The 27,541-nt window shown below is 37.6% G+C and overlaps 1 protein-coding gene and 1 long non-coding RNA gene across 4 annotated transcripts in view; one reads left to right on the top strand and one right to left on the bottom strand.

Moving 5' to 3' along the window:
• The window catches only part of LOC110744006, a 112,722-nt gene that overhangs the window by 73,886 nt on the left and 11,295 nt on the right, over window positions 1-27,541 (bottom strand). The window lies entirely within an intron of this gene.
• SLC30A8 (solute carrier family 30 member 8) overlaps window positions 1-27,541 on the top strand; it is a 50,357-nt gene that overhangs the window by 8,295 nt on the left and 14,521 nt on the right. Inside the window, exons 2-5 of the mRNA XM_003903094.5 lie at window positions 7,380-7,579; window positions 18,873-19,019; window positions 23,094-23,247; window positions 27,085-27,235. Of these exons, the coding sequence (XP_003903143.2) occupies window positions 7,380-7,579; window positions 18,873-19,019; window positions 23,094-23,247; window positions 27,085-27,235 (652 nt within the window). The remainder of the gene's footprint in view (window positions 1-7,379; window positions 7,580-18,872; window positions 19,020-23,093; window positions 23,248-27,084; window positions 27,236-27,541) is intronic.

Raw genomic sequence — 27,541 nt, forward strand, 5'->3', positions numbered from 1 at the left:
ACACCATTTTAAAAAATCACTAAAAAATTGATTATAGACCTAAATGTAAGAGCAAAACCTATAGAACTCTCTTTTTTTGTTTTTGTTTTTGTTTTTGAGACGGAGTCTTACTCTGTCGCCCATTCTGGAGTGCAGTGGCACAATCTCGTTTCACTGCAAGCTCTGCCTCCCGGGTTCAGGCCATTCTCCTGCCTCAGCCTCCCGCTGGGGACTACAGGCGCCTGCCACCATGCCCGGCTAATTTTTTTTGTATTTTTAGTAGAGACGGGGTTTCACCGTGTTAACGAGGATGGTCTCGATCTCCTGACCTCGTGATCCACCCGCCTCAGCCTCCCAAAGTGTTGGGATTACAGGCGTGAGCCACCGCGCCCGGCCAAACCTATAGAACTCCTAAATGAAAACACGTGATCTTGGGTGAGGCCACAGTTTATTGATATGACGCCTAAAGCATAAGTGATAAAAGAAAAATTATATATATTGGAGAGCATCAAAATAAAGTATTTTGTTCTGTAAACAAAACTAACAGGAAAATAAAAAGATAAGGCACATATTGAGATAAAATATTTACAAATTACATGATAAGGGATGTGTATAAGAATATGTAAAATAATTGTTATAATTAATAAAACTATAAATCAATTAAAATATGTAAAGAATACTGATAGACATTTCTCCAAGAAAACATACAAATGTATAATAAGCACATGAAATATGCTCAACATCATTAGTCATTAGGGTAATGCAAATCAAAATCACAATGAGATGCCACTTCATACCCACTAGAATGACTATAATAAAAAACATAGTAACAAGTGTTGGCAAGGATTTGGAGAAATAGGAACTCTCTTACACAGTGTATGGGAATGTCTAATGGTACTGTGCTTTGAAAAAGAGTCCAGCAGTTCTACAAAATGTCAAACATAAAGTTATCTTATGACTCAGGAATTCCATTGCTTGATTGGAAGAGAAGTGAAAACATACTTCTACAAAACACTTCTATACAACTTTTCATAACAACATTATTTGAAATAGTCAAAAAGCAACAAAAAAAGAAATAACCCAATATCCATCAACTGACTAGTAAAATTTTATGTATCCATACAATGAAATACCATTTGGAAATAAAAGGCAATGGAATACTGATGACATACTGATATTTGCTACAATATGGATAAACCCTGAAAGCATGATGCTAAATGAGAGAAGCCATTCACAAAAGTCCTCATATTATATGATTCTATTTATATGAAATGTCCAGAATGGGCAAATCTGTAAAGACAGAAAGTAGATTAGTGGTTGCCTGGGAGAGGGTGCAAGGAGAATGGGGAGTTACTGCTAATGAATATGGGTTTTTTTTGGTAATGGTTTCACAACTCTGTGAATATACTGAAAACCATTAATTTATATAGATTAAATAGACCATTTCCATAATATTAAAATTAGATCTTTTTTTTTTTTTTTGATACAGAGTCTTGCTCTGTCTGTTGCCCAGGCTGGAGTGCAGTGGTGTGATCTTAGCTCACTGCAACCTCTGTCTGCTGAGTTCAATCAATTCTCCTGCCTTGGCCTCCCCAGTAGCTTGGATTACAGGTACCCACCACCATGCTAATTTTTGTATATTTTTAGTAGAGATGAGGTTTCACTCCATCTCTAGTGAGTTGTCTTGAATTGCTGACCTCAAGTGATCTGCTTGCCTTGGCCTCCCAAAGCACACAAATTTTATAATTTTATCTTAATAAAGTTGTTTAAAAAGGGGTGTGTGATTGAATACCTGTCTAGGACAAAACATGACATCTGATTCTGTAAATGTTTCTATTTCCCACTTTCTCTAGTTCTCACCCTTCAAATTATTTCTTCTACATCATTCATTTATTTCATAAACATTGAGTGAAATAAAATCTCAATAAATATGTACTGAATATCTGTATGCTCAAGACAGGGTCCCAGGCATTGAGCATATAGAACTATTTCTAGGGCAGACAAGGAGAATGGTGAAGCAGGGAAACAGAAGTGAAGAACTGCTAAGGGATTACAGGAATGTTATTTCTCTCTTTGATATTTATCTTCTGTTTAGGAATGAACAGTCAATCTCCAGGGTCAATTCATACAAGACTGATGTCATGTCACTGGAGTAAAATCTGGAATAGTGGATGTGGGCAAAAGAGAAACAAAAAATTGGTTTGCTTTTTTATTATCTAAGTCTTGTTATAAAAATGCTTGTCCTGAAAGTTGTTTTGCAGTATAGCCTACTTTATCCTTCCTAAATAACAATGATAATAATGTAATGTGGTTCATGAATATGGTAAAATAATTTTAAAATTTATGCATTTATCTTGCTCCAGTTACACTTTGAAGTGATTTATACGAATTAGCTAAAAATCTCTCAACCAGCCTATGAGAGTGATGCCACCATTATTCCTATTTTCAGATGGGGAAATTGAGGCACAGAGAGGTTAAGTAATTTTCTTACAGTCATATGACTAGTGAGTGGTAAGGTTGGGAGTTTGACTGAGGTGGTGGGTTGCCAGAGCCCAAGCTCTCAGCCTCTATACTGCACTGCCTGCCACTCAGCCCCATCTTGGGAACTGGCATTCCTTTCTCCTGGTTACTGTAACCAGAAACCAACAAGTCATCTTTGAGTCCCACCTCTCTATTATTCCCCCTGAACTAATGCTATTGATTAGCAATTCCTGTTGACTCCACCTCTCAAAAGTCCCTCAAATATGACTACTACTTTCCATTTTTATTGTCACTACATAGGTCCAAGCCACCAATGTGTTGGCTGTAGTCATCTTCTATGGGTTTCTATGTTTTGATCTTCTACACTCTAGTCTTCCAGGCAGCACCCAAAGCGATCATTTTAGAAATGTGAACCATGTAATGTTACTTCCCAGCTCAAAACTTTCCAAATTTTTCTTTTTAGATCTTGAATTAAATTGAACTCTTTATAGTGACCTGAATTGTTCTGCAAAATCTGATCCCTTTTTTGACCTCTTTCCATTTCACTCTTTCTTTATGCCACAGGGGCCACCTATGTAGTTTTCTTTCTGTTCAAGACAAGCATTTGAACAAGAAAATCCTTCTTGTCTTTGGGCTTTTGCTCTAGCAATGCCCTCTACTTGTGATAGCTTTCACTTATACAGGTTTTCTCCTGGTAATTCTGTAACTTGCTGCTGAGATATCACCTCCACAGAGGTGCCTTCCTTTCCCACCACATTTAAGGTAGTTCATCTTCCCTCTCCTGCTCACCATTCATCATACTATATAGCCTCTACTAAAGACAAAGTAAATTGATTCATTTACTCTTTGTCTCCCTCTACTAAAATACAGGCTCCTTAGAGAAGGACCTTTGTTTGTCTTGTACAACATGGTATCATTAACATTTCTGCTGGTGCAGGCCCTTTTTAGGTATGCAATAAATATTTAATGATGAATGAATAAAATGTTAAAAATTCATGGTGAGGCTGAAGCTTTTATCTCCCCTTCTAACAGGAATAGTGATTTGAGGTTCTTGGGGAAAATGATGTGAAACTACAAAATTAAAGTGATTTTTATGTGCTCAACATTTGAAATAAGAGGGTAAAAAATAAAAATTTTACCAACATTATTTTGGAGATAGAAGCAAAAGAATTTAATTTCTACCACTAAACAAAAATAGAATTAAAAAATAAAAGTTTCTCCAAGATTGCAAAAATAAAGTCCCATTTTCTAAATCCCATTTTTTGCAGATGAAATCAAAGTTTTAGAATATTGGCATCAAATTTTCTAATATTTCCATACTTTTTCATCTCTGTTTCTCCATCTTTTTTTTCTTTGATGCTACAGTAAATTTCTTTGGCCTATTATTCCTAATTTTTAAAGCTTTGGCCATATTTGAATAAATGGGAATGTTTTGGGATTTATTCATTAATAGCAGATTCACATTTCAGTGTTTGTTGCATCATAGAACTTGCTTTTTATAACTTTCTTCTTAAAATAATATTGAAAAGTCACATCATTGTTGTGATCAAGAGCCGTTCTGCATCTAGAGAGACTTAGATAACTTTGCTCTAACGAGCTTATGAGGAATATATGTTAACTTTGGGTTTTAACTTCTTTGGGGTCACAGACTCTTTTGGAAGCTAAGTGAAGACTGTGTACTTTTGCCTGTCCCATAAAACACACACACACACACGAACACATTATATACAATTTCAATGGACCTTATGAAGCCCACTTTTGGATTTCTGGCTTAGTTCTTCAAGAAGCAGTCTCAGCTCAAAGTATACCCATATTTGTCAAACTTAGAATCCAAGATAGGGAAACAGTACACAAAAGTAAAAATTGCCCACATTTTCATACTTTCCTCCTGGTGGCATTGCCCAGGGGCTTTTTCCCAGGTTTGATTCTTGCTTTGGTCTGGCTTCTAAGCTGCTCCAAGATAAATTCTCTCTCCTGGTCACTGACTACTTTGCTTTCCCTGGTCATAAGATTTATGAAAACCTAAAATAAAGCAACGCTTCATATGACCACAGCACACCAGGCAGTTCCAGAACAATCGGTGAGCCTGCTTTGCTCATGCTGTCTTCTCAGCCCAAGGAAGGAGTAAATCTCAACAATGTGTTCGTGTTAGTACTGAGGTTCCTCTGAGTTGATGGCCACTGGGGACCCACACTACCATATTCTATGGTTGTTTATTATTAGAATATTATTACATAACAAAAGCAAAAGTCTACTCATTTTAAATATAAATACTTTATTTGTTACTTTCCAAATTGTTCTTATTCCAACTAAGAAGCTTATTTGGAACTACTCAGAATCCTAAGTGCTATTCACATAATTGATAAAAAATAAACCACTGACATAAATTGGCTGTAATGTTTATTCCGAAGCCGGTTTGGCAATATATGTCAAAATCCTTAGAAATGTAGGTACCTTTTGACCAAGTAATTTCCCCTTTAAGATTCCACTTTAAGGAGATAATATATTGAGCAAAGATTATAAGGATGTGAATCATAGTAGTGCTTATATGAGCAAGTAATTGCAAAAGAACAAGTTGTCTAATAATTTAAAAACATGAGTTAATTATGCTATGATGTAGCTATGTTAAATATATACTGCCCTCCATATTTTAAAAATAATGATATACAACATTTTATAAATGGAAAAAATATTAACAATATTTATAGCTAAGAATCAGGTTCAGAAGCTGTATCTTTGTTAGGATCCTCTTGTGATGCAATCATCTTATTCACATCCATTCTAGCGCTTCCCCACTGAGGAGCAGCCAGGTTTAGGTAAAATTTTCCCTATTCTCAGCTGTATGAGTCAGCATGGCTGGGTTTTGCCAGTCTTCTGAGTATAGCAATGCCTAAGTCAATCAGCTCATCCATATTCCCCTGGCTATAGTGGTTGTTTCTCATTTAGCCAAATCCACATGCACATCAAGACTCTTGTTTAGCAGTTTGAGAGGGGATAATCTCTCTATGTATATGTTAAAAAATAAATACACAGTCTGATTACCTTTGGCAACCATCCCGCTACCATGGGGAAGACAAGCTTGAGGTTGAAGAATAGCTGAGAACCAAGACATGAATCTGGAGACCTCGTCAAAGAGTATCTGAAACCTGGCCCCTCTAGATGTTTTCAGTTGCAGAACCAATAATTCTTACTTGTTAATTACTCTAGCAAGAGTCTTGTTTTCCATACTTATAACCCAAAACATCCTAATTAATCTGAAATCTAATTATGTAAAAAGTGTATTCATATATTACAAATCTACACAATAAAATATCAATAATAATTGTCTCTTGGAGAGGATTGCCAGTTATTTTTCCCTCTGCTTTGTGACTTTTTTGTAATTCCAGATTTTCTATAATGAATATATATTATTCTATTCAGAAAAATCATATATAATAATTAGAGTCAGAATAATAATGTTCATCTAAGCCAAAACCATCAGACTTAGCTAATATATTGCTAATTTTGTTTGTTTGTTTGTTTTTACCTTTCAGAGTCACGAATGCAAAGTTCTTAATTCCAAGACTCTTATTTATTTCTGTACATGAGTTTATTTTTAAAAATTTAAAAATATGATTAGTTCAAGATCCATGGATATTGACATCTGCCTTTCTGCCCCAACATTAGGACACCTAAAATTGGTTTAGGCATGACAGAAGAAACACTGGGCTTGGGATTCCCACTCCAAAATTTCCTGGATATTTGACATCAGGCAATTACTTAAACTCCCTGAACCTTAGTTACTTCAGCCAAGAAATATGGGGTTGCAGTTAAGTGAAATAAGTCAAGCACAGAAAGACACATATCACATGTTCTCGCTTATATATGGGAGCTAAAAAAGTGGCTCTCATGAAGATAAGAGAGTAGATTGGTGGTTACAAGAGGCTGAGAAGGGTAGAGAGGAGGAAGGTATGAAGGAAGGTTGATAAATGGGTACAAATATATGATTTGATAGAAGAAAATGATCTAGTGTTTGATAGATCTGTGAGGTGACTATGGTTTGCAATTATCTATCATATGCTTCAAAATAGCCAGAAAAGAATAATTGAAATGTTTCTAGAATAAAGAAAAGAGAAATATTTAAGGTGATGGACATCTCAAGTATACTGATTTGATCTTTAAAAATTATATGAATGTATTAAATTATCACATGTACCCTAAATTAGGTATATTTATTATGCATCAATAAAAATTGTTTAAAAAAAGAAAAAAAAAGTGTTAGACCAAATGTTATCTACCTTTCCATCTGTGAAATTCTATGAGTGACTCTAAATTTTGCTTTATATTTGAGCGGAACTGATATTCACTGCCTGCTTTGGGAAGTATAAGTAGGTTTCAACTCTCATCATAACATTGATTAATTGGTAGCCACTGTCTGCAGAGCGGTGGTAAGAAGGTCTCAGAGTACATACAGAGTCACCAGGAAAAAGTACTATGATCTGTCAATGATGTTGTTGAGTATTTGAATCCTCAGTCTGGCTCATATACACATATCGTACAATGTAGTCTGATTTATTTTATTATTATTTTTTGTAGCACAGTGTCCAAGTCTTTTGTGAGTGAAATAACTGGGAAGAAATCCCTTTAAAATGTATTTGCTTCTTTTCTCCTGTTCCTTTGATATCTCTTAATCATTGGTGGCATTGACTGAATAAGAGTTTGACTGAATAAAAGTACAACTTTTAGTAGTTAAAGTTTAGAAGGAAATTTCTTGCTTGTTTCTTACACTTGATATTTTCTTGTAGAAAGAGCTGCAAATGAACACTTCCTAGCAAGTAAGCAAATGTCCTAATAGTGGTTCCAAGTATGGGCAGCGTGGGTCAGTGAGTGGCTGGTTTGCAACTATGTTCACTTCTTGCTTCTGTCAAACTCATTCCTAGTGTGGAACTCCAACAGAAACCGGTGAATAAAGATCAATGTCCCAGAGAGAGACCAGAGGCGTTGGAGTCAGGAGGCATGTACCACTGCCACAGTGGCTCCCAGCCCACAGAGAACAGGGCGAGTGAGCACGCCTATGCCAAGTGGAAGCTCTGTGCTGCTTCAGCAATATGCTTCATTTTCATGATTGCAGAGGTCGTGGGTGAGTCTTTCTGCAGACTTTTTTGATTAAACAAGCAAACAAATAAAACTCTGCATCATTATGGGAGGGTTACCTAAGTTCTTTTAAAGTAAGATTTAGTATTTTCTGTAAGTATAAGGTAACAATATGCTCATTGTAGATAAGTTGAAAAACAGTAGGAAACAAAATAAAATTCATCACTATTCCATATTCGAGTCATAGCCTTCAATAATTTTAGGGAGTTTTTTTGTGCAATGCATTTTCTATTCATAGCTCACAGGTTTTATTTTTTAAACATAACTGAAAGCATACTGAATGCTTTTGACCACACTGTCAAATACTCTTCATAAACATTTTTATTCCTGAACAATATTCTCTAATATGCTCCACTGTAATTTACATAACGATTTCTCTATCGTTAGAAATTTAGGGAGTTTTTTCCTGCTTATGGACAATGTTGCAATGCAAAATCTTGAAGAAAATTCTGCCTGCCTTTCTGGTTAATCCCTTCAAAGAGATTCCTAAAAGTGGAAATAATTGCTTGAAGGACATGAATATTTGTATTACTTGATTCATACTGCCAGAGTGCTGTTGAGAAAGCTAAACAATTCATGTCTACCAGCTCTACTTGAGAATGATTCTGACTGCAAATCTTAATGACAACTAATTTTAATCTCTAAAATCTCTTTGCTATTGTATAGATGAATGTTTTAATATTTATTTATTTGTTACTATTAGACTATTTTTGCATGCTTGTTAGTGATCTGTATTTCCCTCTGTTAATGCATTTTCTCCTTGTCTCTTAATGTCTGTTACTCATTTGTTTTTTAGAAAAATTTTTAATTCTCTATATTGATCTCTGGGAGCTCTTTATATATTAGGATATTAGACCTTTGTTATATTAGTTATAAGTGCTTTTCCAGTTTGTTGTTTAACCTTTTGATGTTTGTGTTGACTTAGATCAAGTTTTAAATTTTACATAGGTAACTGTTTTAAACTTTTCATTTTGAGCTCATTTCTTTTACTACTCTTTTACTGTTTTAGTGCTTAAGAATCCTTCTCCATCTACTGAGAAGATAGCTTTTTTGTTGTTTAATTTTTGTATTTAATTTTAAAATTAATGTTGATACTAGATATATTTGTATGCTGTCAGGACTGAATTTTTTTTTAAATAGCTAACACAGTTTTCAGCATCATTTATGAAATAATTAATTATTTTCCCCATTGATTTTTGATATTTCTTTAATCACTTATCCACAGTTTATAAATAGCAGGGTCTGTTTCTAAGGTGTTTCACTGATCTGTGTTTCTGGTCTCTGTCAAGGACATAATTAATGTAGATTTATATGTTATAATATCTGTTATTTCCTATTAAAGATTTTTAATTTAGCAGAGAAAAGCAAAGGCTATTCATCTCTCTTTATTATCCTAATTAAACATGAGAATTGTTCTGTTCAGTTTTCCCCCATCCAATTATGATTTTCTTAATATTTAAGTTAATTTGAGAACATAGTATCTTTAAGTATTCAGCTTTCCCTCCAGGAATATGTTATGTTTCTCTATTTATCCAAATGTTCTACATGTCTCATCAAGGTTTTATGGTGTTCATCTGACTACATGGACAGCCTACTTCTTGAAAGAGTTATTTCTGATTATTGTATGTGTTTGGCTTATTCTTTCCAGGGGTGAGTGCAGTCCACCATTTTTCATGTTTTGTTTTCTAGATAATTACTTTTTGTATTCTAAAGTTTTGATTTTTGTATATTCACTTTGTACTCAATTATGCATTTGAATTATTGTCAATTCTAAATATATTTCAGTGCATGTCCCCTTTTCCTGTCTCGTGCATCTTCCTCATCCCAGGACATCACCCTCTCTTGTGCAGAAAACATATTTCTCCTCATTTCAATAGTTATATCTCTTTTGTGTGTTTCATGTTTTTATCATGTTAAACAATACCTTATGCTAAATCAAATCTATGTTTGATTATTTAGCTGTTAAGCAAAATGCTTCTTGAAGGGTTAAGTGTTTTGTATTATGTTAATGAAATGTTTCTTTGTTTCAGTTTTGTAATTATTAGCAAAGAATCAAGGACGAGTGTTGACTTTTAATCAAATACCTTTTCTTTTGAATTTATTGTTTTTTAAAGCTTTTTGACCCATATTTGAGGTGCGTTATATAAAGAGATTTTGAAACATGTTATGATCTTTGCATTTTTGGCATTATGATAATAGCTATTATTTATTTAATGCTTACTATGTGTTAGAAGCTGTGACAAGTGCTTTCCGTGTATTACCTTAATTAATCCTGGTGAATTCCCTAAGAGGTAGCTCTCATTGTTAATCTCACTTTATAGAAGGAACTAGAAGCACAAAGAGTAAAGTAACTCTCCCTTGGAAACATACCTGTAAGTGGGCAGGCCGTCTGAATTCCAGAGCTTATATTCCTAAGCCCTAACTATGGTGCCTCTCAAATTGACTGTGGCGGGCCATCCTTTTAATGCATTGCTGAATCTGAGTCACTGATATTTTTGTTAGGATTTTTACATCTTTATTAATAATTGAAATTTAACTATAGTTTTCTTTTTTATGTCATTTTTCTAGGTTTTTATATTTGAATTATGCATGCTTAAATGGAAAGTTTAATTTTAATAATTTTATAAAGAAATAAAAACAGTTTATGTAACATTTTATTATCTCTTCCTTTTTAAAAAACTACCTAGTTATTTGTATGGCTTTGGAGACATTTCTGGAGATGATCGTTAGATGTGATTTTTAGCTTCTTCCTCACTTATTGATACACTCAAAATTTCTCCATCTTGGGTACACTTTGGCCATTTATTTTTTTTCAAAGTCATTCATCTCGTTGAAAATTTCAAATGTATTATTATACCATGGAACATGATAGCCTCATGTTGGTATTAACTTAGTTCAAATGTCCTGATATGCAATGTTATCTTATTATTTTTCCCCAAATAGAAAAAAGAACACTGTAAACTACCTGACGTATAGGACCATAAGCTACTACCAATCTGTTATCAAATGTTACCTTCACACTCTGTTACCAATATTTTGGTGGCTACATTTCTATTATCCAAAAGAAGGGGTAAATTAATCATAATCTGAGACTAGAGAAAAATAGACTCTGCTTAGCTATTTTTTGCATTATAATATCTAGCAACCAGAATTAGCTGGTTTCTTCTAGCTATGGAGTCTAATGGCCTATACACTCATATTTGGACATTTATAACTGTTGAAAACTATGAAAGAACTTAGACACGTCTAGTCCAAGACAATTCCAGGGTTGGCAATATCCTTTCAAAGTTTACAGAACTAATACCACAAAATTCCTGGAGTCAGTTCCTTTGAAGAAGCTGAATTAATAGCTTGATGGAGTCGCAAAGAACTTACTTTTAGCAATTCTAATTTGGAAAACACCATTTGGAAATTCACTAACATCTATACCAGAGGGATATTGTTTATCATTCTTGGAATTAATAAGTTTGTGGATAATATTTAATAGCTTATGTAAAAGATTGACATAATGAAAAACCTAATAACAGAATTCATTTGAAATGTGATTTGAAAAGGCGATGTTCTTGGACATCCAAATAAAATTCTGGCACTACCACCTGCAAACACAGCTCAGGAAGATTCATTGACTGACTTCTTTCTTCCACTACTTTCTTCCTCTGCTTTTCCCTGAATCCATATGGATGCTGAGAATAGATGGTATCGTCCCTCCGGCTGATATCTAATAAATAGTCTGAAAAGAGATGGTCTTCTGCTCACAAAATTAATTTGTTTTAATTGACAAATAAAAATGATATATATTTATTATGTATAACATGATGTTTTGAAATATGCATATATGGTGAAATGACTAAATCGAGCTAATTAACATGGACATTACCTCACATACTTAGCATTTTTTTGTGGTAAGAACACTTAAAATCTACTCATTTTAGCAATTTGGAAGAATCCAGTACATTGTGCTTAACTATAGTCACCATGTTCTACAATAGATCTCTTAAACTTATTCCTTCTATCTAACTAATATTGTGTGTCCTTTGACCAACACCTCCCCAGCTTCTTCCTTCCCCAGCCCCTATCCCTGCCGCTGGTAACCACACTTCTACTCATTGCTCTATAAATTCAGCTTTTTTAGATTACACATATAAGTGAGATCATGTGGTGTTTGTCTTTCTGTTCCTGACTTATTTCACTTAATAAAATGTTCTCCAGGTTCATCAATGTTGCTGCAAATGACAGGGTTTCCTTCTTAAAGGCTGAACAGAACTGCATTGTGTATACATACCACATTCTTTTTATCTATTTATGCGTCTATGAACACTTAGGATGATTCCATATCTTGGCTATTGTGAATAATGCTGCAATGAACAGCATTGAATGGCAGGGCAGACATATCTTCAACATATTGACTTCACTTCCTTTGGATATATACACAGTAGCAGAATTGCTGGATCATATGGTAGTTCTATTTTTAATTTTTTAAGGAACTGCTTTCTATAATGGCTGTACTGACTTACATTGCAGTTTGCAAGATTTCTTTTCTTTTCTTTTCTTTTCTTTTCTCCACATCCTCACCAACATTTGTCTCTCCTCTTTTTGGTAATAAGCACTCTAATAGATGTGAGGTGAATTTTCCTGATGATTAGTGATGTTGAACATATTTTCATAGACCTGTTAGCCATTTCTGTGTCTTCTTTCAAGGAATGTCTGTTGAGGTTCTTTGCCCATTTGTAATCAGGTTATTTGTTTTCTTACTATTGAGTTGTTTGGCTTCCTTATATATATTTTGGATATTAACCCTTTATCATATGTATGGTCTGCAAACATTTTCTCCCATTCTGTAGATTGTCTCTTCATTCTGTTGATTGTTTCCTTTACATTTGAGTTTGATGTAATCCCAATTGTGTAATTTCACTTTTGTTGACTGGGCTTTTGGGGTCATATTTAAAAAAAAGCATTGCCCAAACCAATGTCATGGAGCTTTTCCTTTATATATTTTTTCTAGTAGTTTTAGAGTTTCAGATCTTATATTTAAGTCTCCAAGCCATGTTGAGTTGATTTTTGTATATGGTATGAGATAAGGGTCTAATTTCATTCACAACCTCCTCTTTCCCTTCTCATTTCTATGCATTAGAGTCTATGAGTTCTAATCTGACTTTAGGGGCAGAAGTGAGTGATGATGTCAGTAAATAAATTAAATTGATACTGACTGAAAAATATTCAGCATTTGAGCTATATTGAGATTGAGCCAATTTTCCTAAAACATTGCTCTCCTTATATTACTTCTGTCTTCAAAGTTTTTTACTGATGCCAGTGCGGTGGCTCACGCCTGTAATCCCAGCACTTTGGGAGATCAAGGCAGGTGGATCACATGAGGTCAGGAGTTCGAGACCAGCCTGGCCAACATGGCAAAACCCCATCTCTACTAAAAATATAAAAATTCACTGGATGTGGTGGCACACACCTGTAATCTCAACTACTTGGGAGGCTGAAGCAGAAGAATTGTGCATGAACCCAGGAGGTGAAGGTTGCAGTGAGCCAAGATTGCACTACTGCACTCCAGCCTGGGCGATAAAGTGAGACTCTGTCTCAAAAAAAAAAAAAAAATTTTTTTTTTTTTAACTCGCTCCCCTTTGCTTAGTTCAGGGTTCACAACCTTTTTCCCTTCATGACAAGCGTAGTACATTTTACTGAGCACTGGGATAAACTGACAAGGGTGCTTGTAGCTAGAAGAGACTGCTTCAGAGGCTCCCACTGTGCTAGGCCCTAATTGCTTGCCTCAAGTCAAAAAAGATCAATATATTGGAAAGCTCTAGCATCCTGGAAAAAATGAAAAATTCCTACTTCGGTTTTCAAGACATTGCATAATCTGGTGGCAAAACTATCAATATTCTTATCTTGTTATTTCCCTGACTACCCTGTTTCAGCCACATTTGTTTATTCATTCTCTGCAAGATAATCTTTGCACTTTATTCTTATGCTTTTTTTCTTTGAATAGAAAAGCCTTCTCCTCTTTCTCCATACTCATCAAAATCCTGGTCATTAGTCAAGACCCTGATCCACAGCTCACCTCCTCCCCAAAGCCATTCTTGGCTATGTTAGAGAAAGCAATTACTATTCTCAGATCACTTTTGAAAATCTGAGAGGTCCTCCTGCAGGATATGGGGTTTGAGCAAGGCTTTGAAAAGTGAATAGGAATTGAGATATGGCCAAAAGGTAGATGGAGTGGCCTGAAGGAACAGCACACTACTTACTGCTGTGGTCCAGGAGATAGATACTTATCAGGGCTTGCCTTGAAAGATTCCAAGTGCATGGGTCTGAAACAGGAAAGGAAATCTGTATTCTTAGAAATTTGGGTACCACTGTCCGTAGTAGACTGGTATTTCCTTTCAGCAAGCTTTGTCATATTCTTTTCTCTGGTTGCAATTTTGGTCCTGCTGGTCTGAGAACCTCATGCTTTTAGGCTGGGCTAGATATGAGATACCAAGCTGGACTGATCAGAGTCTCTGGGTCTTTACATAGGGAGGCTGGAAAAAAAGCATTCTCTCTTTCCTCTACAAAAACTGAGCTGAAGTGCTACAGGTCTGGAGCTTTTAGAGGTCTACCTTTGTTGCTGAAATGGAGGAAAAGTCTTTCTTAAACTGGACAATCAATAGCAGTAGCTGGAGACAGAGCAGAGCCCAAGAACATTTTTGAGCCTTAGGACTGGGCTGCATCTGATCCAATCCCACCCAGATATGTTCTCAGTTGTATGAGCCAGTATACTGGTATATTATTGTTGTTGGTATTGTTTAAGCTGTTTGGGTTAGGCATTCATGGCTTACAACTGCGAAAGCCTATCCAAGGCAGGAGTGTAGGGTAAAATGTGGTTAATGGAGAATATAACTAGAATGGTAGTTGGAGGGCCAAGAAGAGCTGAGGCTCGGTCATTCATAGATTTTGGGGAGTAATTGACATTTAGAATGGGGGAGAAGCAGGTCATAGAGCTGTGTTGAGGGAAATAATTTGCGACAGAGTATAGAGCAAACTGGAGAATCAACTAAAGAAGGATATAAGCATAATGTATCCACCCTTAAGGGACCTTTGAACCTGTTGAATTGGGACTCTTTCTGATAGCTGGTGAAAATTCCTACTTGTAGAAAGGCCAAAAAGAGGTGTTATGTTGCAGATGTAAACATGTTTCTCTATTTGAATGGATACGCGTTCAGATGCTAAGACCTCAGAAGAAAAATAAGCTCAGGTATGGCCTTTGCTGGAAGAAATTGAGAGTAGTTAGGGGAGATGTCTGAAGTAGGACTAGTCTGAGTTGAGTAAGAATAGAGAAAACACGGGCTGGGTGCGGTGGCTCAAGCCTGTAATCCCAGCACTTTGGGAGGCCGAGACGGGTGGATCACGAGGTCAGGAGATCGGGACCATCCTGGCTAACCCGGTGAAACCCCGTCTCTACCAAAAATACAAAAAATTAGCCGGGCGTGGTGGCGGGCGCCTGTAGTCCCAGCTACTTGGGAGGCTGAGGCAGGAGAATGGCGTGAACCTGGGAGGCGGAGCTTGCGGTGAGCTGAGATCCGGCCACTGCACTCCAGCCTGGGCGACAGAGCGAGACTCCGTCTCAAAAAAAAAAAAAAAAAAAAATAGAGAAAACACCAGATTATCAGACAGGAATTCAGAGCTGGGAGCAGCCTGGGGAAGACGGTAACTGAGTGAAAAACTTCTCTTTTACTAAGAGAAAGATATTGCTGGGTGGTGTGATAACCACAAGTTTTATTGATCAGGGCACTTGTTCTACACAGCCAAGGGATTGTAGTAGCTCAGGCCTCTTATATTTTTGGAGGTTCCTGGTATTAATATTTTAAGAAATGTCAAAACATGAGAACTGTGATATATTTTAAACACAGTAAGTCCTCACTTAACATCGTGGAGAAGTTCTTGGAAACTTTGACTTTCAGTGAAATGACATATAACAAAAACCAATTTTACCATAGGCCAACGGATAGAAACGAGTCAAGTTTCCATGCCATATTACTGGTCACAAAAACATCATAAAACTTCTAAATAAGGCCAAAACACTTCAAATATTAAACACTGAAATAAATGTGAGCTATACATACATCTAAGAAAGATGATAAACACAAGTGAGATAATTATGCAATTTTGGGTGAATCAGTGAGTGAGGGTGGTCATAATGGTGGTGGTTACATCAAGGAATAAATGTTTGCAAAGTGAAAATTGTCAGGAGTGCCTCCTACCACCACACAGTTCAAACCCAAATAAGAAAAAATGAGCTGGGTTTGCTGAGCACTTTCATACTCTTTTTTTGTTGGGCATCTGTATGATGATCATCTACCTTACACATATTTATTTTATAATCATTTGTTTTCATTCATTCTTTTTTCAGCCTTCTTATTCCAGTTTCATAGCTGGAGCTTTTCACAGCTCAGGGCTCAAGATGGGAAACAGCCCTGAACAGGATGCCTCCCATTACAGGGCACAGTCACACCCACACTCACTCCCGCTAGGACCAGGACGATGTAGATGTGCCAGTGAACCTCACGTGCACAGTTTTGGAATGTGGGAAGAAACCCTAATACTCAGAGAAAACGCACGCAGACATGGGGAGAACATGCGAACTCCACACAGACAGCGGCCCTGGTCAGGAATCCATTTTATTTTCTTATCGACGTTATAAACAAAGGATGTTGAATGAACTGATGTTATTTGAGGACCAGTTGTATTTGTTAAATAACAACTCAATGGGGTTTTGACACAACATATGGTATAGTATCATAATACTATTCACAAAATAATTAAAGAATTTTTAAAAATTAATAAATAGCACACAACGGTGTAAGCCCAGCAATGGGACACATGGCTAATGTCAGATAAACATTTACTTCTTTCATTGCTGTCAGTCTCTGTTCTCCATGGAAACCCACATGGGGAATTAACACCATCTTAATCGGAGGTAGTTTGTGAGACCCAGGCCCCATGGTTCCTCTGCTCTATTGCTGTCACCCTCACCTCACAGGCCTTAAGTAAAGTCTTCCAGGTCTGAGTCTTCTCTGTGTGTCTCTTATCTTGGTATAAGTGTACTGCTCTCCACATCTTGTCAAGTATTCCAGAAATATGACTTCTGCTGCCCTAGTTCATGGCTTTATCATAATTTCCCTTGGCTAACACTGTCGAGTCTTAACCTCTAGCTCCTCTTAACCTCTCTCCAAAGTCATCCTCCATATTGCTGGCTAAGACGTCTCTCTTAAAAACAGATCTCAACATACCACAACCTTGCCTCAAAGTAATAAGTAGATCCCCTTAGCCATAGAATCACATTCAAACCCCTTGGCTTGACATATAATACCTCACACAGGCATTTCCAATGTGCTTTCCCAGGCTCATTTCCCATTTTTCCTCCAACACTCCATACCTTCTGCTTTCCCTGAAAAGTGCTATGTTCTTTCACTCTATTTTAGCCTGTGGTTTTATCTCTTCCCGAAAACCCCTTCTGTTTTTGCTAATTCTTACCCCTCTCTTTGTGAAAAGTTCCTCACTCCTCCCAGTGAGAGCAGCTCTCCGATCCCTTAGCCCATTAACTTGTCTCTGGTACAGTGAGTGTTAAACAAGGAGATCACTGAAGAGAGGCTATGATTTGTTTATCTTTGTATACCCAATCCCTGGTACCATGCACAGTAAGGGCTCAATAAATATTGGCTGGATAATTGAATTAATTGTCAATAATACTCCATGCTTTCAGAAGCAAATGCAAGATCAGTCACAAATTACCTCTTGCAAGCAGTTTGCTCTATGTGTCAGCGATTGCCTACAGTTTTCTGGATGGTTCCTATAAGTAGTTCTGAAGGTTGCAAAATGGTTCTGTTTCCAAGCCTCCATAGTAACATGATTTCTTCCAAAGCAAGCCCTTTTTCTTTCTCAGGTGCTTCCTGCCTCAGCTGAGACTGTTGAAGAGACTTTATAAGACTGACTTCATTTCCTTGATTTAGACTATATTTCAACCCAGCACGTAGAATCATCATCACTCATTGCTGTGATTGCAGCATACTGCTTATCTGCATGGAGTTATTCTCCGGGCAAGAAATAATGCCTTATTAACACAGTTTTATCATCAGGACCAAGTTTGGCAGATAGAGCAACATTAGAGGATAATTGGAAGGACAGCTGATTTGTTAGCAAAATGTTGCTTTTCGGCTAATGAATCATTCTGATTTTTGCACTGACTGTTCGGTAACAGGCTCGAAGATTACTTTGCTTCAGCCCATTAAACCTTGACAAACCAGTTATTAACTACAGATAGAGCCAATGGCCTGTGGGGATTATTGCAATTATGAGCTATCTATGTAATTTTTAAAAATCATTGGCGAGACAAGGTGAGTCTGATGATGGCGAGGCTGATGGCTGACAGTCTCTGCTATTTTGTAGTACACAAGGCAATAAACAGCTGTAGGGAGAACTAATCAGTCAGCAAAAGCCCTTTGCTGAGAAGATGTAGTAAGAGCAATAAAGGTTATTGCTCTCAAACAACAAACCGTGTCTGGGAAGGAAAGGGCAAGGTTTTTCTTTAACTTCTATTTTGGAGGCTGGAGGTCTTTTCTCAAAGGAGGATTAGAGGGAAGTAGAGGGAGCACATCAAATAAAGGGAAAAGCCAGGCAGGACTCTCATGGCTTACATTGCATCCCTGTGCTTTATTGGATTGTAGCACTCAAGATGCCCATTGGAAGGTACCTGCCCTTTCTCCTTTCTGCTCCCTATTATTTATTACAGGGATTTCAAGCTCAGGTGGATAATATGAATTAATAGAGAAAAAGGAAAGGGTAAAGATGATGATTAAATTATAAGTCAAATAAAAACACATCTGTGGGCCAGATCGCAACATCTAGTTTATAAACAAAAGTCCATGTCCTCAGTTTGGGTTATGAGACTCTTTGAATCTGGCCCACACTGCTTCAGCCTGATCCTCTTGTATTTTTCTCTTTTGAATCCTCTTACCCCAGTCTAACTAAGGTGTTCTCCAGATGTGCCTGCCCCACAGTTTCTAATCTCTATGTCTTTGCTACCCAAGGAATGGCTTCTCCTTTGAAATTGATTTCTACGTGTTCAAATCATATCCACTCTCTGAGTTGCAGAAGGAGTGAATTAAATAAACTTTAAGATCTCTTTCTCCTCTAAAGTTTTGTGAGTCTGCGGCATTTTCACCCACGATGGTTAGCATGTCTATGAATCTAGCTGCATTCTGGGGCCTTAACACAGTGTACTATTTTGCATTCTCTAGGTGGGCACTTCGCTGGGAGTCTTGCTGTCGTCACAGATGCTGCCCACCTCTTAATTGACCTGACCAGTTTCCTGCTCAGTCTCTTCTCCCTGTGGTTGTCATCGAAGCCTCCCTCTAAGCGGCTGACATTTGGATGGCACCGAGCAGGTACAGTTCATAGAGTGAGCAATAACAGCAGGCTGGTGCTGCAAAGTCAAACCAAGGGTAAAAATGGAAGCTACAAAGCAAAGCCTTGTTGGAAAATCCTTAGAGACACATTTCTGATGCACAGGATAAAACAAACGTCTATGTGGGAATATGTGTTTTCAATATTAATTCAGATAACAGACAGATTAATGGTGCTATCTCTAGTCCTCTGGGACAAGAGGAACACGTGTATCACTTCAGCAACCGCCCCAGCCTCAGGGACTCTGTGCCTGGTGATAGACATAATACAATTCACTAAATTACTCTGCATCCCTGGAAGGGAGGATAGGAGTAAAGCTTCTGCCATATTGCAAAAGGAGGCACGGAGCACCCAAGAGACTTACAGAGATTGAAGAACTTCTTATAGAGGATTCAGGAATAGAATACAGGCTTTCCTGCTCACACACAGCATTTAGCCATTCAGAGAATGGTCCAGCTGAATAGCTTGCTCACTCAATCAACAATAATGCAAGCTTTCTTGCAGCTGGTTCCTTCACTGAGTAATTAACCCATCACCTAGGTCTTGATGAGGGTTTTTACTCTGACTCATTTTTACAATCCCTCCCTTACTCGCCCCCACAACCCCATACTCTGCAACTTCAGTTCTCCTCTGTGTTATTCCTTATATCAGCTGGAGGAGCTTCTGACTGAGTATTTTGTGCAAATCATGTGAACAAATAGCCACAATTCCACTTTTCACACTGGTTGAGAACCTCAATGTAGAGGAAATCGGAGAGCTGAGCAAGGGTGGCCAGCCTTCACTGAAAGGGCTGCTAGACATGTGTCACAGCTTGTAGACTGACACCTGTGGACTGCAGTTTTTCAAGTTTAGAATGGCAGGAAGTCCTAATTTCATACTAAACCATTGATCATCACAGGTGTTTTGACTTGCTTCCCTTTAACATCCAGGAGATGAGGCAATAAACAGCAGTAAAGAGAGTTCGTGACAATGTGATCTGAGAATGCTTTTGCCGGTGCTTGAACAGCACTACACTTGGAAAACATGGACCTCTGGCTAAGCACCCATTATTTGTCGGTGTAAAGTTTTACATGTACTTGACCCTTTCTGATACCATTTGTCAAAGCTGTTTTGTAAACCTAAGATGGTTTGAAAATGTAGGGTGAACTCAGAATTTAGATCTCTGCTTGTACTTTGGCATCGTGGCCATGGAAGACCCTGAGCTGTTCATAGAACTCTCTGCTGCGAGGGCAATATTCTGTCATATACAGTATGATGTAGCTATTGAACACTTTAAATGCGGCTAGTGCTACTGAAGAACCAGATTTTGAAATTTACTTAATTTCATTTTAAACAGCCATGCATGATTGGTGGCTACCATATTAAACAGCACCTCTATAGACATAGAGGTGAGTCCAACACATTCATACCCAACACACCCATCATCTGGTCAACCCAATGAGCCCAGCTAAGCTATTTTTTTTTAAGCAATCATGGTAGCATTTACCAGTGATCCTCATGTGTCTCCCGTTCTAACTAGTTACTTTTGGATTTCTGACTCTTTGTTTTGTCTTGAGATCTGACTCCTGACTCTTGCTCTTGGTTTTGAGCTTTACACCTGCAGCTCTTTTCCCACTGTGCTTCCTAACCATGGGTTTTGAGTTAGACACGCTCCACTTTCATACCCTGATTTGGATTTTCACGGGTAGGAAACACACTTCCTGACATCCACAGACTCAACTTCCATTTCCGGCAAACCAGAAATTTTTGGGCCTGGTCCTCATAAACTTCTGCAAAGGGGAGTTGTAAGTAGCCTGAGTAGACTAATAAAATAACAGATTCTTGAGTGTTTGCTATATGTTATATTAGGTTCCTATGGCGGCCTTAATAATGTACTACAAATTGGGTACATTATTTTGGGGGGGTACATTATTAATTTTCATAACAAATTATGAAGGTTGTCTATGAATGACTGAAGTCTGGGAAATAATTGCCACACACTGGGTAATAATACATTACTCGGTTTTAAATACATTTCTGTTTCAACAACTGACATTTATTGCCTCACAGTTACGAAAAACAGAAGTCTGCAATCGGGCGTCAGTGGGGTTGGTTCCTTCTGAGGTCTGTGAGGGGAAATCGGTTTCAGGCCTCTCTTAGCTTCTGGTGGTTTTCTGGCAAATTTTGTCAGAAACTTTGTCATTCCTTGGCTCATAGAGCTCTGCTTTCATCTTTACATGGCATTTTCCCCATTTGCATGTCTGTGTCCAGGTTTCCACTTTAAGTAAGGACACCAGCCATATTGAAACCATCCTACTCCAGTATGATTTCATCTTAACTAACTTCATCTGCAATTACCCTATTTCCAAATAGGACAAGTCAGAGGGGCCGGTTGGGCACTCTTTTTTTTTTGACAGAGTCTTGCTCTCTCTTGCCCGAGGCTGGGTGCCAGAGGTGGCAATCTCGGCTCATCGCAGCCTCCACCTCCTGGTTCAAGCAATACCCCTGCCTCAGCCTGGTAGCGCAGTTTACAGATTACTTACCACCACGCCCAGCTAATTTTTTTTTTTTTTTGTATCTTTAGTAGAGATGGGGTTTCAACATGTTGGCCAGACTGGTCTTGAACTACTGACCTCAGGCAATCTGCCTGCCTCGGCTTCACAAAGTGCTGGGATTACAGACATGAGCCGCCGCACCTGGCCAAAGATTAGTACTTTAACATATAAATTTGGGGGGAACATAATTTAACCCGTAATCTATGTATATTCTATTATTCTATTATTCTATTCTACATATATTCTATTATTATAATACATATAGATAAGAACATTCAGGCTCAAATAGGTTAAGCGACTTGTCTAAAGTCACATAGCCAGTCCATATACGTCTGACACTTGAGCTCATGCCTTAAACATCTGCATCAGCATTTCCCATAGTGTGAGAAATGTTCCACAGTTGGTCAGATAATTTTAAGTGTCACATGGACAATAATTACACATCCTGATGCCCATTACAAAATAAACTAGCACATCAAATATGTAATTTCATGGATAACATTGTTTAGGAAGAAGCTAAGTGTAAAAAGGGAATTTATTTGAAAAAAATATTGAGTGGTTAATAAGGCAGGTAGCATGTGGATTTGGAAAACGTTATGAAGGTTGTCTGTAAATGACTAAAGTCTGGGAAATTATTGCCACACACTGGGTAAGAATATATCACATTGCTCTGCTTTAAAAGGAACTAATCTCTGGGATTAGCTTAAAGTGGGGAAGGACTAAATGATGGATTGTACCTGACCACTGACTCAAAGAATGTTTCTAGACCCTTCTGGGTTTTTAGAATCTATCTATGGGTTTGAGTTAAAGGTCAGAATGAAGTGTTAACTCCTCAAGTGAGCAAATGCACTTTCCTCAGTGGGCAGATTGAACACCATTTTATCTCTACATATTGAGGTAAACACTTCTATTCTGATGCTTCTTTTCCTTACTGTTGCTCTTAAAATGCAGAGTGTTAGCAAGCCTCTGAGCTCACCTCTGTGTTTATAATATGTTGCCCTGGCAAATAAAACTCATTTTCTTCAAGTGCTCTCTGAAGCTTTCCCTTTTCACTATTTTATTCCATTGAAGGTGCTGGCACTGGCAGGTCGTAAATGTTTTATGGCGAAATTAAGAGTTTCTAAACACATTTTACTCTCTGTGTCTCATTATTTTACCTCCTAATAAGTTTCAATCATTTTAGCACCTGTTTAAATTAAGATCCCCAAGGAAAATGGCGGCAGGGTGGTGGGGTAGGCGGGGGGTAGGGGGGGTAAGCAGCAGTTAATATGTTCTAAAAATTTGCTGGAAATTACTTAGTAACATGGAGCATAATGACTCAGATGCTGGTGTTTTATGAATGCAACATTAAAATTCCTTCTCTTAGTTTTAAAATCTGTCCAGACTTTTACTTTGTGAATCACTGAGTGAACTAGTGTGAAGCCTCTTTTGGGGGGAAGCGGCAAAGAGTCTTACAAGTTTTGGGGGTGTAGGTGATGGAGTTATCTGTGTGTGGGTTTCTGCATGTGTTTGAATTCCTAGAGATCCTTGGTGCCCTGCTCTCCATCCTGTGTATCTGGGTGGTGACTGGCGTGCTGGTGTACCTGGCGTGTGAGCGCCTGCTGTATCCCAATTACCAGATCCAGGCGACTGTGATGATCATCGTTTCCAGCTGCGCAGTGGCAGCCAACATTATGTAAGTCATCCCCTGGTCCCCGCACAGTGCCCATGAGGCTCTCCTGTAACTCTATCTGGACAAAGACTTTTTAAAAACTCAGTACTTGTGAAGATGATAGAGGCCAGACAGAGTGTTTGAATGGCTTTAAGATTGAAAACAAGGTTAACTGCTTTTGTTTAAGCTAAAGTGTTTTTTAATACTGGCTTCTACTAGCTACCATGTTTCGAAAGCTTCTGGTGTGCCAGAGGCAGGGTTAGGATGTTTGGATATACATTACCAACTTTAATGTTCACAACACTCCTATGTTACAGATCAGGACACTGACGCCCAGTGAGGTTAAGTAGTACAGAGCCAGGATTTTAATCCAGATTCACAGACCCAGAAATTGAGCTCCTTTACATTCTCAGGCATGTCAATGGTTCCACATGGGGCGTAACTTACTACTGTTCCATTTCTGTGAGGTGAGCAGATGATGGCCTCCCCGTGGGTTGCGTTGGAAGGGACTCTAAAATGTATTTACTTCAGTCCCCATTTTACTTTTGCATTCTCTTTTGCAACATTTCCATAAAATGGTCATTAGTTTCATATATTTTAATAGAACTCATAAAAGGAAATTTATTTCCCTCAAAAACAGCCTCTATTATTTTTGCAGCATTGTGACTGCGTGAAAATTCTTCCTTGTGCCATGTTAGTTAAAGTCTCCCTTTGGTTTCAACCTGCTGGTCCATTCTTTTATCTAGGCAGTCTTAAATCATTTTACAGGAGTTGAGCATATGTCCCTTGACAAATGAGTCTCCCTTTCCTAAAATGAACTACTGGATTGCTCAGGCAATGGGGTTTTGAGGTCAGGACTTTGATCTTTTTGAGTCAAATTTCTCCTTCCCATTTGAGGATCTAATTCTGGGCAACTCTACTTAAAACTCCATCCACCCATCTCTCTGTCTAGTGATCTAGCTAGCTATCATGTTGGTGGACAGAATAATGACCCACTCCCCTAAAAAGATTTAAACATCCTAACCCCTGGAACTTCTGAATATGTTAAATCATATGGCAAAAGGAACTGTGCAAATGTGATGAAGGATATTAAGATAGGGGATTATCCTGGATTATCCAGGTGAGCCCACATAATGACAAGCATCCTTATAAGAAGGAGACAGGAGATCAGAGAGGAGAGAAGATGCTGTATATCTGATGTTGAAAATGGAGAACACAGCCTGGAGCCAGGTGACCTCTAGAAGCTGGAAAAGACAAGAACATGAATTCCCTTCTAGAACCTCTAGAAAAGATGCAGTCCTAGAGACCCACTGTAGACTTCTGACCTCCAGAACTATAAGTTTGTGTTGTTTTAAGCTGCTAAAACATTATGGTAAATTTATTACAGAAGCAATAGGAAACTCAGCCTATTTATCATCTGCCTATCTATCTTGCAGTGCAACTTGATATATGCTCTGAGGTAGATTTTCACATGAAAGTAGAGAAGACAGTGATCGAAAAATGAAGTTTTAAACAGTGGATTTTAAAAGGGGCCCCAATGGCATCTCTGGAATTCAAGAATAGCTGAGCACGTACACTTTGAAAAAGGTCCTCAGTTCATTCTAATAGCCTTGCCTCTTGACATCTCACTTACCCAGCTCTCAGTTTGTGAGCCATTGCTCAAAATCTCTGAGCTAAATAATTAGAAGAATGGTGTTTGATCTGCTGTCAGTGACTAGATCCCCATCTTCAGCCAGTTAACTTGAAAATGTGTTTCACATTGGCACTGGGAGAAAAAGTGTGAGTCGATCAATGGAAATCTATCACCCCTAGGAGACAAATATGCCAGAGCACACATATTGCTGACTACAGGTCAATAATGTCTGCTTTGCATAAGGAGAACAATATGGTCTTGAGGCAGAAGGAAGAATACAAGTATTAACTTCCTGAGAGTCATATGTCACGTAGGCTGTCTTGATGCTACACAAAGATGAAGGCTACAAACCTACCCAACTATCACATCAATCTGGGGCCTCAATGATCAGGTTTGATTTTCTAAACAGATATCATCCAAATTTTCTTTCTCTTGTAACTGCTTTTGAACATTGACCTTCACATTGCAGGTGCTTTTTACACTCAGAAAGTCAAGGCAGTTGGAAATCTCTGCCTTCTTTGTGCGAGTAGATAGTTATTGATGGATAAGAATGCTGAGTGACTATAATATTTTCTCCAAAAACTGGGATTACAGGTTTCAAATGCTGCTAGATGCTGTATTGTTTGAATATAAAGATATCAGAACTGCGATTCAGGAATAAATCTATTCCTTGGGGACTCAAAATCAGGACAGAAAGTTCCAATAGAAGTTGTGAAGAGATTCTAGGATGAAGGTTATAAATAGAGCCTGAAGGCTATTGCCTGCTAAGTTTTCACTGCCTGAAACATTTCCTTCCCTCAGCATATTTAACTCTAGCTTAAGCTTTTGAGTTCAACTCAGCTGTAACGTCTTTCTAACTAAATCAGACTCCTCTGTTGTATTACCCATAGTACCAGTTCTTGGTGGACTTACTGTAATTAGAATTTTCCACTTGTGTGTGTGGGGGGGGAGGGGGGTGCTTAAACTTTACCTTCTCCAGTACATTTAAAGCTACACTGGGGAATGACCACATCTGTTTTCACTCACCTTTATGGCCCAAGATTTTACAAGTGTCTGCATATGAGTGACTACATATGTTTTTTTCCTGTCTCTTTTTGTCAATAAGATGAGTAAAAGAATGAATGACAATGTGATGAACACACATGGCAGATCAGATGAGGGTCTATGATCTGTCAGCCATATCAGGCTGTCTAAGGGACCTTAAATGGTAACTCCTAGTTGAGAGTGAATTTCTACCCAAACACTGAACATCTGAAAACTGTATATTCTGTAGTGATCAGATCTTGATGCCTAGTGGTCATTCCACTTTGTGGTGATGACCTGAGTTTTAACAGACACTTTACCTGAAAATAGAATGGGATACATGACGTTGAACAATATGTTGCTGTTTTAAAATCTTTGTTCCAAAATGTTTAGAAAAGGTTCAGAAAGGCAAAACACTGAGCTGTCAGTGAAAATGTTCTAATTTTACGTTTAGTCTAATACCACTTAAAGGTATAGATAAACAGAATTATGCACATAGTTTGTAGTATTTGCTATTGATCACTTTGAGACAAGAGATGCTCAGCTTTGCAATATATTGTGTATATATATATGTACACATACCAGATCATTTTTAATACATTAATATATTTCTACTTCTGGATTAAGAGCTTTATATCCATGAGCACAATATTCTCATCATTGGACATTAAGAAATCATTCAAATTTCAAATTCTTTTGAAAATGCACAAAATTAAGTAAAATAAAAGGTAAAATAAAGCCTCAATAAAATTCACTACTTATTTTGTTTTTCCCTTATTTATCCCTTCCTGTGTTTTTTTTTGCATGTGAAACCAGTACTTTTAATTAAGCTCCCAATGAAGCTTGACTTTAAGCCAGCTCAGTGCCTGACAGTCAACCTTCAATAAAGGAGATTTCCTCCCTTCATTGTCAAATGCTTGATTTTCATCTAAGAAGTGATGCTTTCCAGTTTCAATGTGAAACAGAGAAACATTAGGTGGATGAATGAGTAAACTGGGTGCGTCTCTGTGGTTTGTTTTTGTATAAAAGTATTAAAATTTTATGACACGTGTATTTAAACATTAGTCAAAGATAGATCTTTTTAAAGCATAAATACTTCAACTATCTATCATTTTGGATAATGCATGTTATTGCCAGCTCCTCCATTATGCTGCCTACATTTTGAAAACTGATCTCATGTGTGCTAAAAACATTCTCTCTTTCAGACTAACTGTGGTTTTGCACCAGAGACGCCTTGGCCACAATCACAAGGAAGTGCAAGCCAATGCCAGCGTCAGAGCTGCTTTTGTGCATGCCCTTGGAGATCTATTTCAGAGTATCAGTGTGCTAATTAGTGCACTTATTATCTACTTTAAGGTGAGTTTGAGTTTACCCACCATCCTAGTACTTACATAGATTAGGTAGTATGGAAGCTCCAACATTAACTTAAAGAGAATGGGCATCCTCTGTTTACCTATACAAACTACTTTGCAAAGCTAAAGCAAGCAAACAAACCCTCAACCATGGTGTTAAGATGAATAGCAACTAAACTGTGAATACCTTCAGGTTCTTGGATTATAAGCAATAGGGAACATCTCTGGCTCACTTTAGCAAAAAGTATATTTAATGGCTGAAATTTACTGTGTGTGCTCCTAGACAGACGTCAAAGTAGAAATAAGGGCA

This window comes from Papio anubis, chromosome 8 (genome assembly GCF_008728515.1).
Source record: "Papio anubis isolate 15944 chromosome 8, Panubis1.0, whole genome shotgun sequence".
NCBI lineage: Eukaryota > Metazoa > Chordata > Mammalia > Primates > Cercopithecidae > Papio > Papio anubis.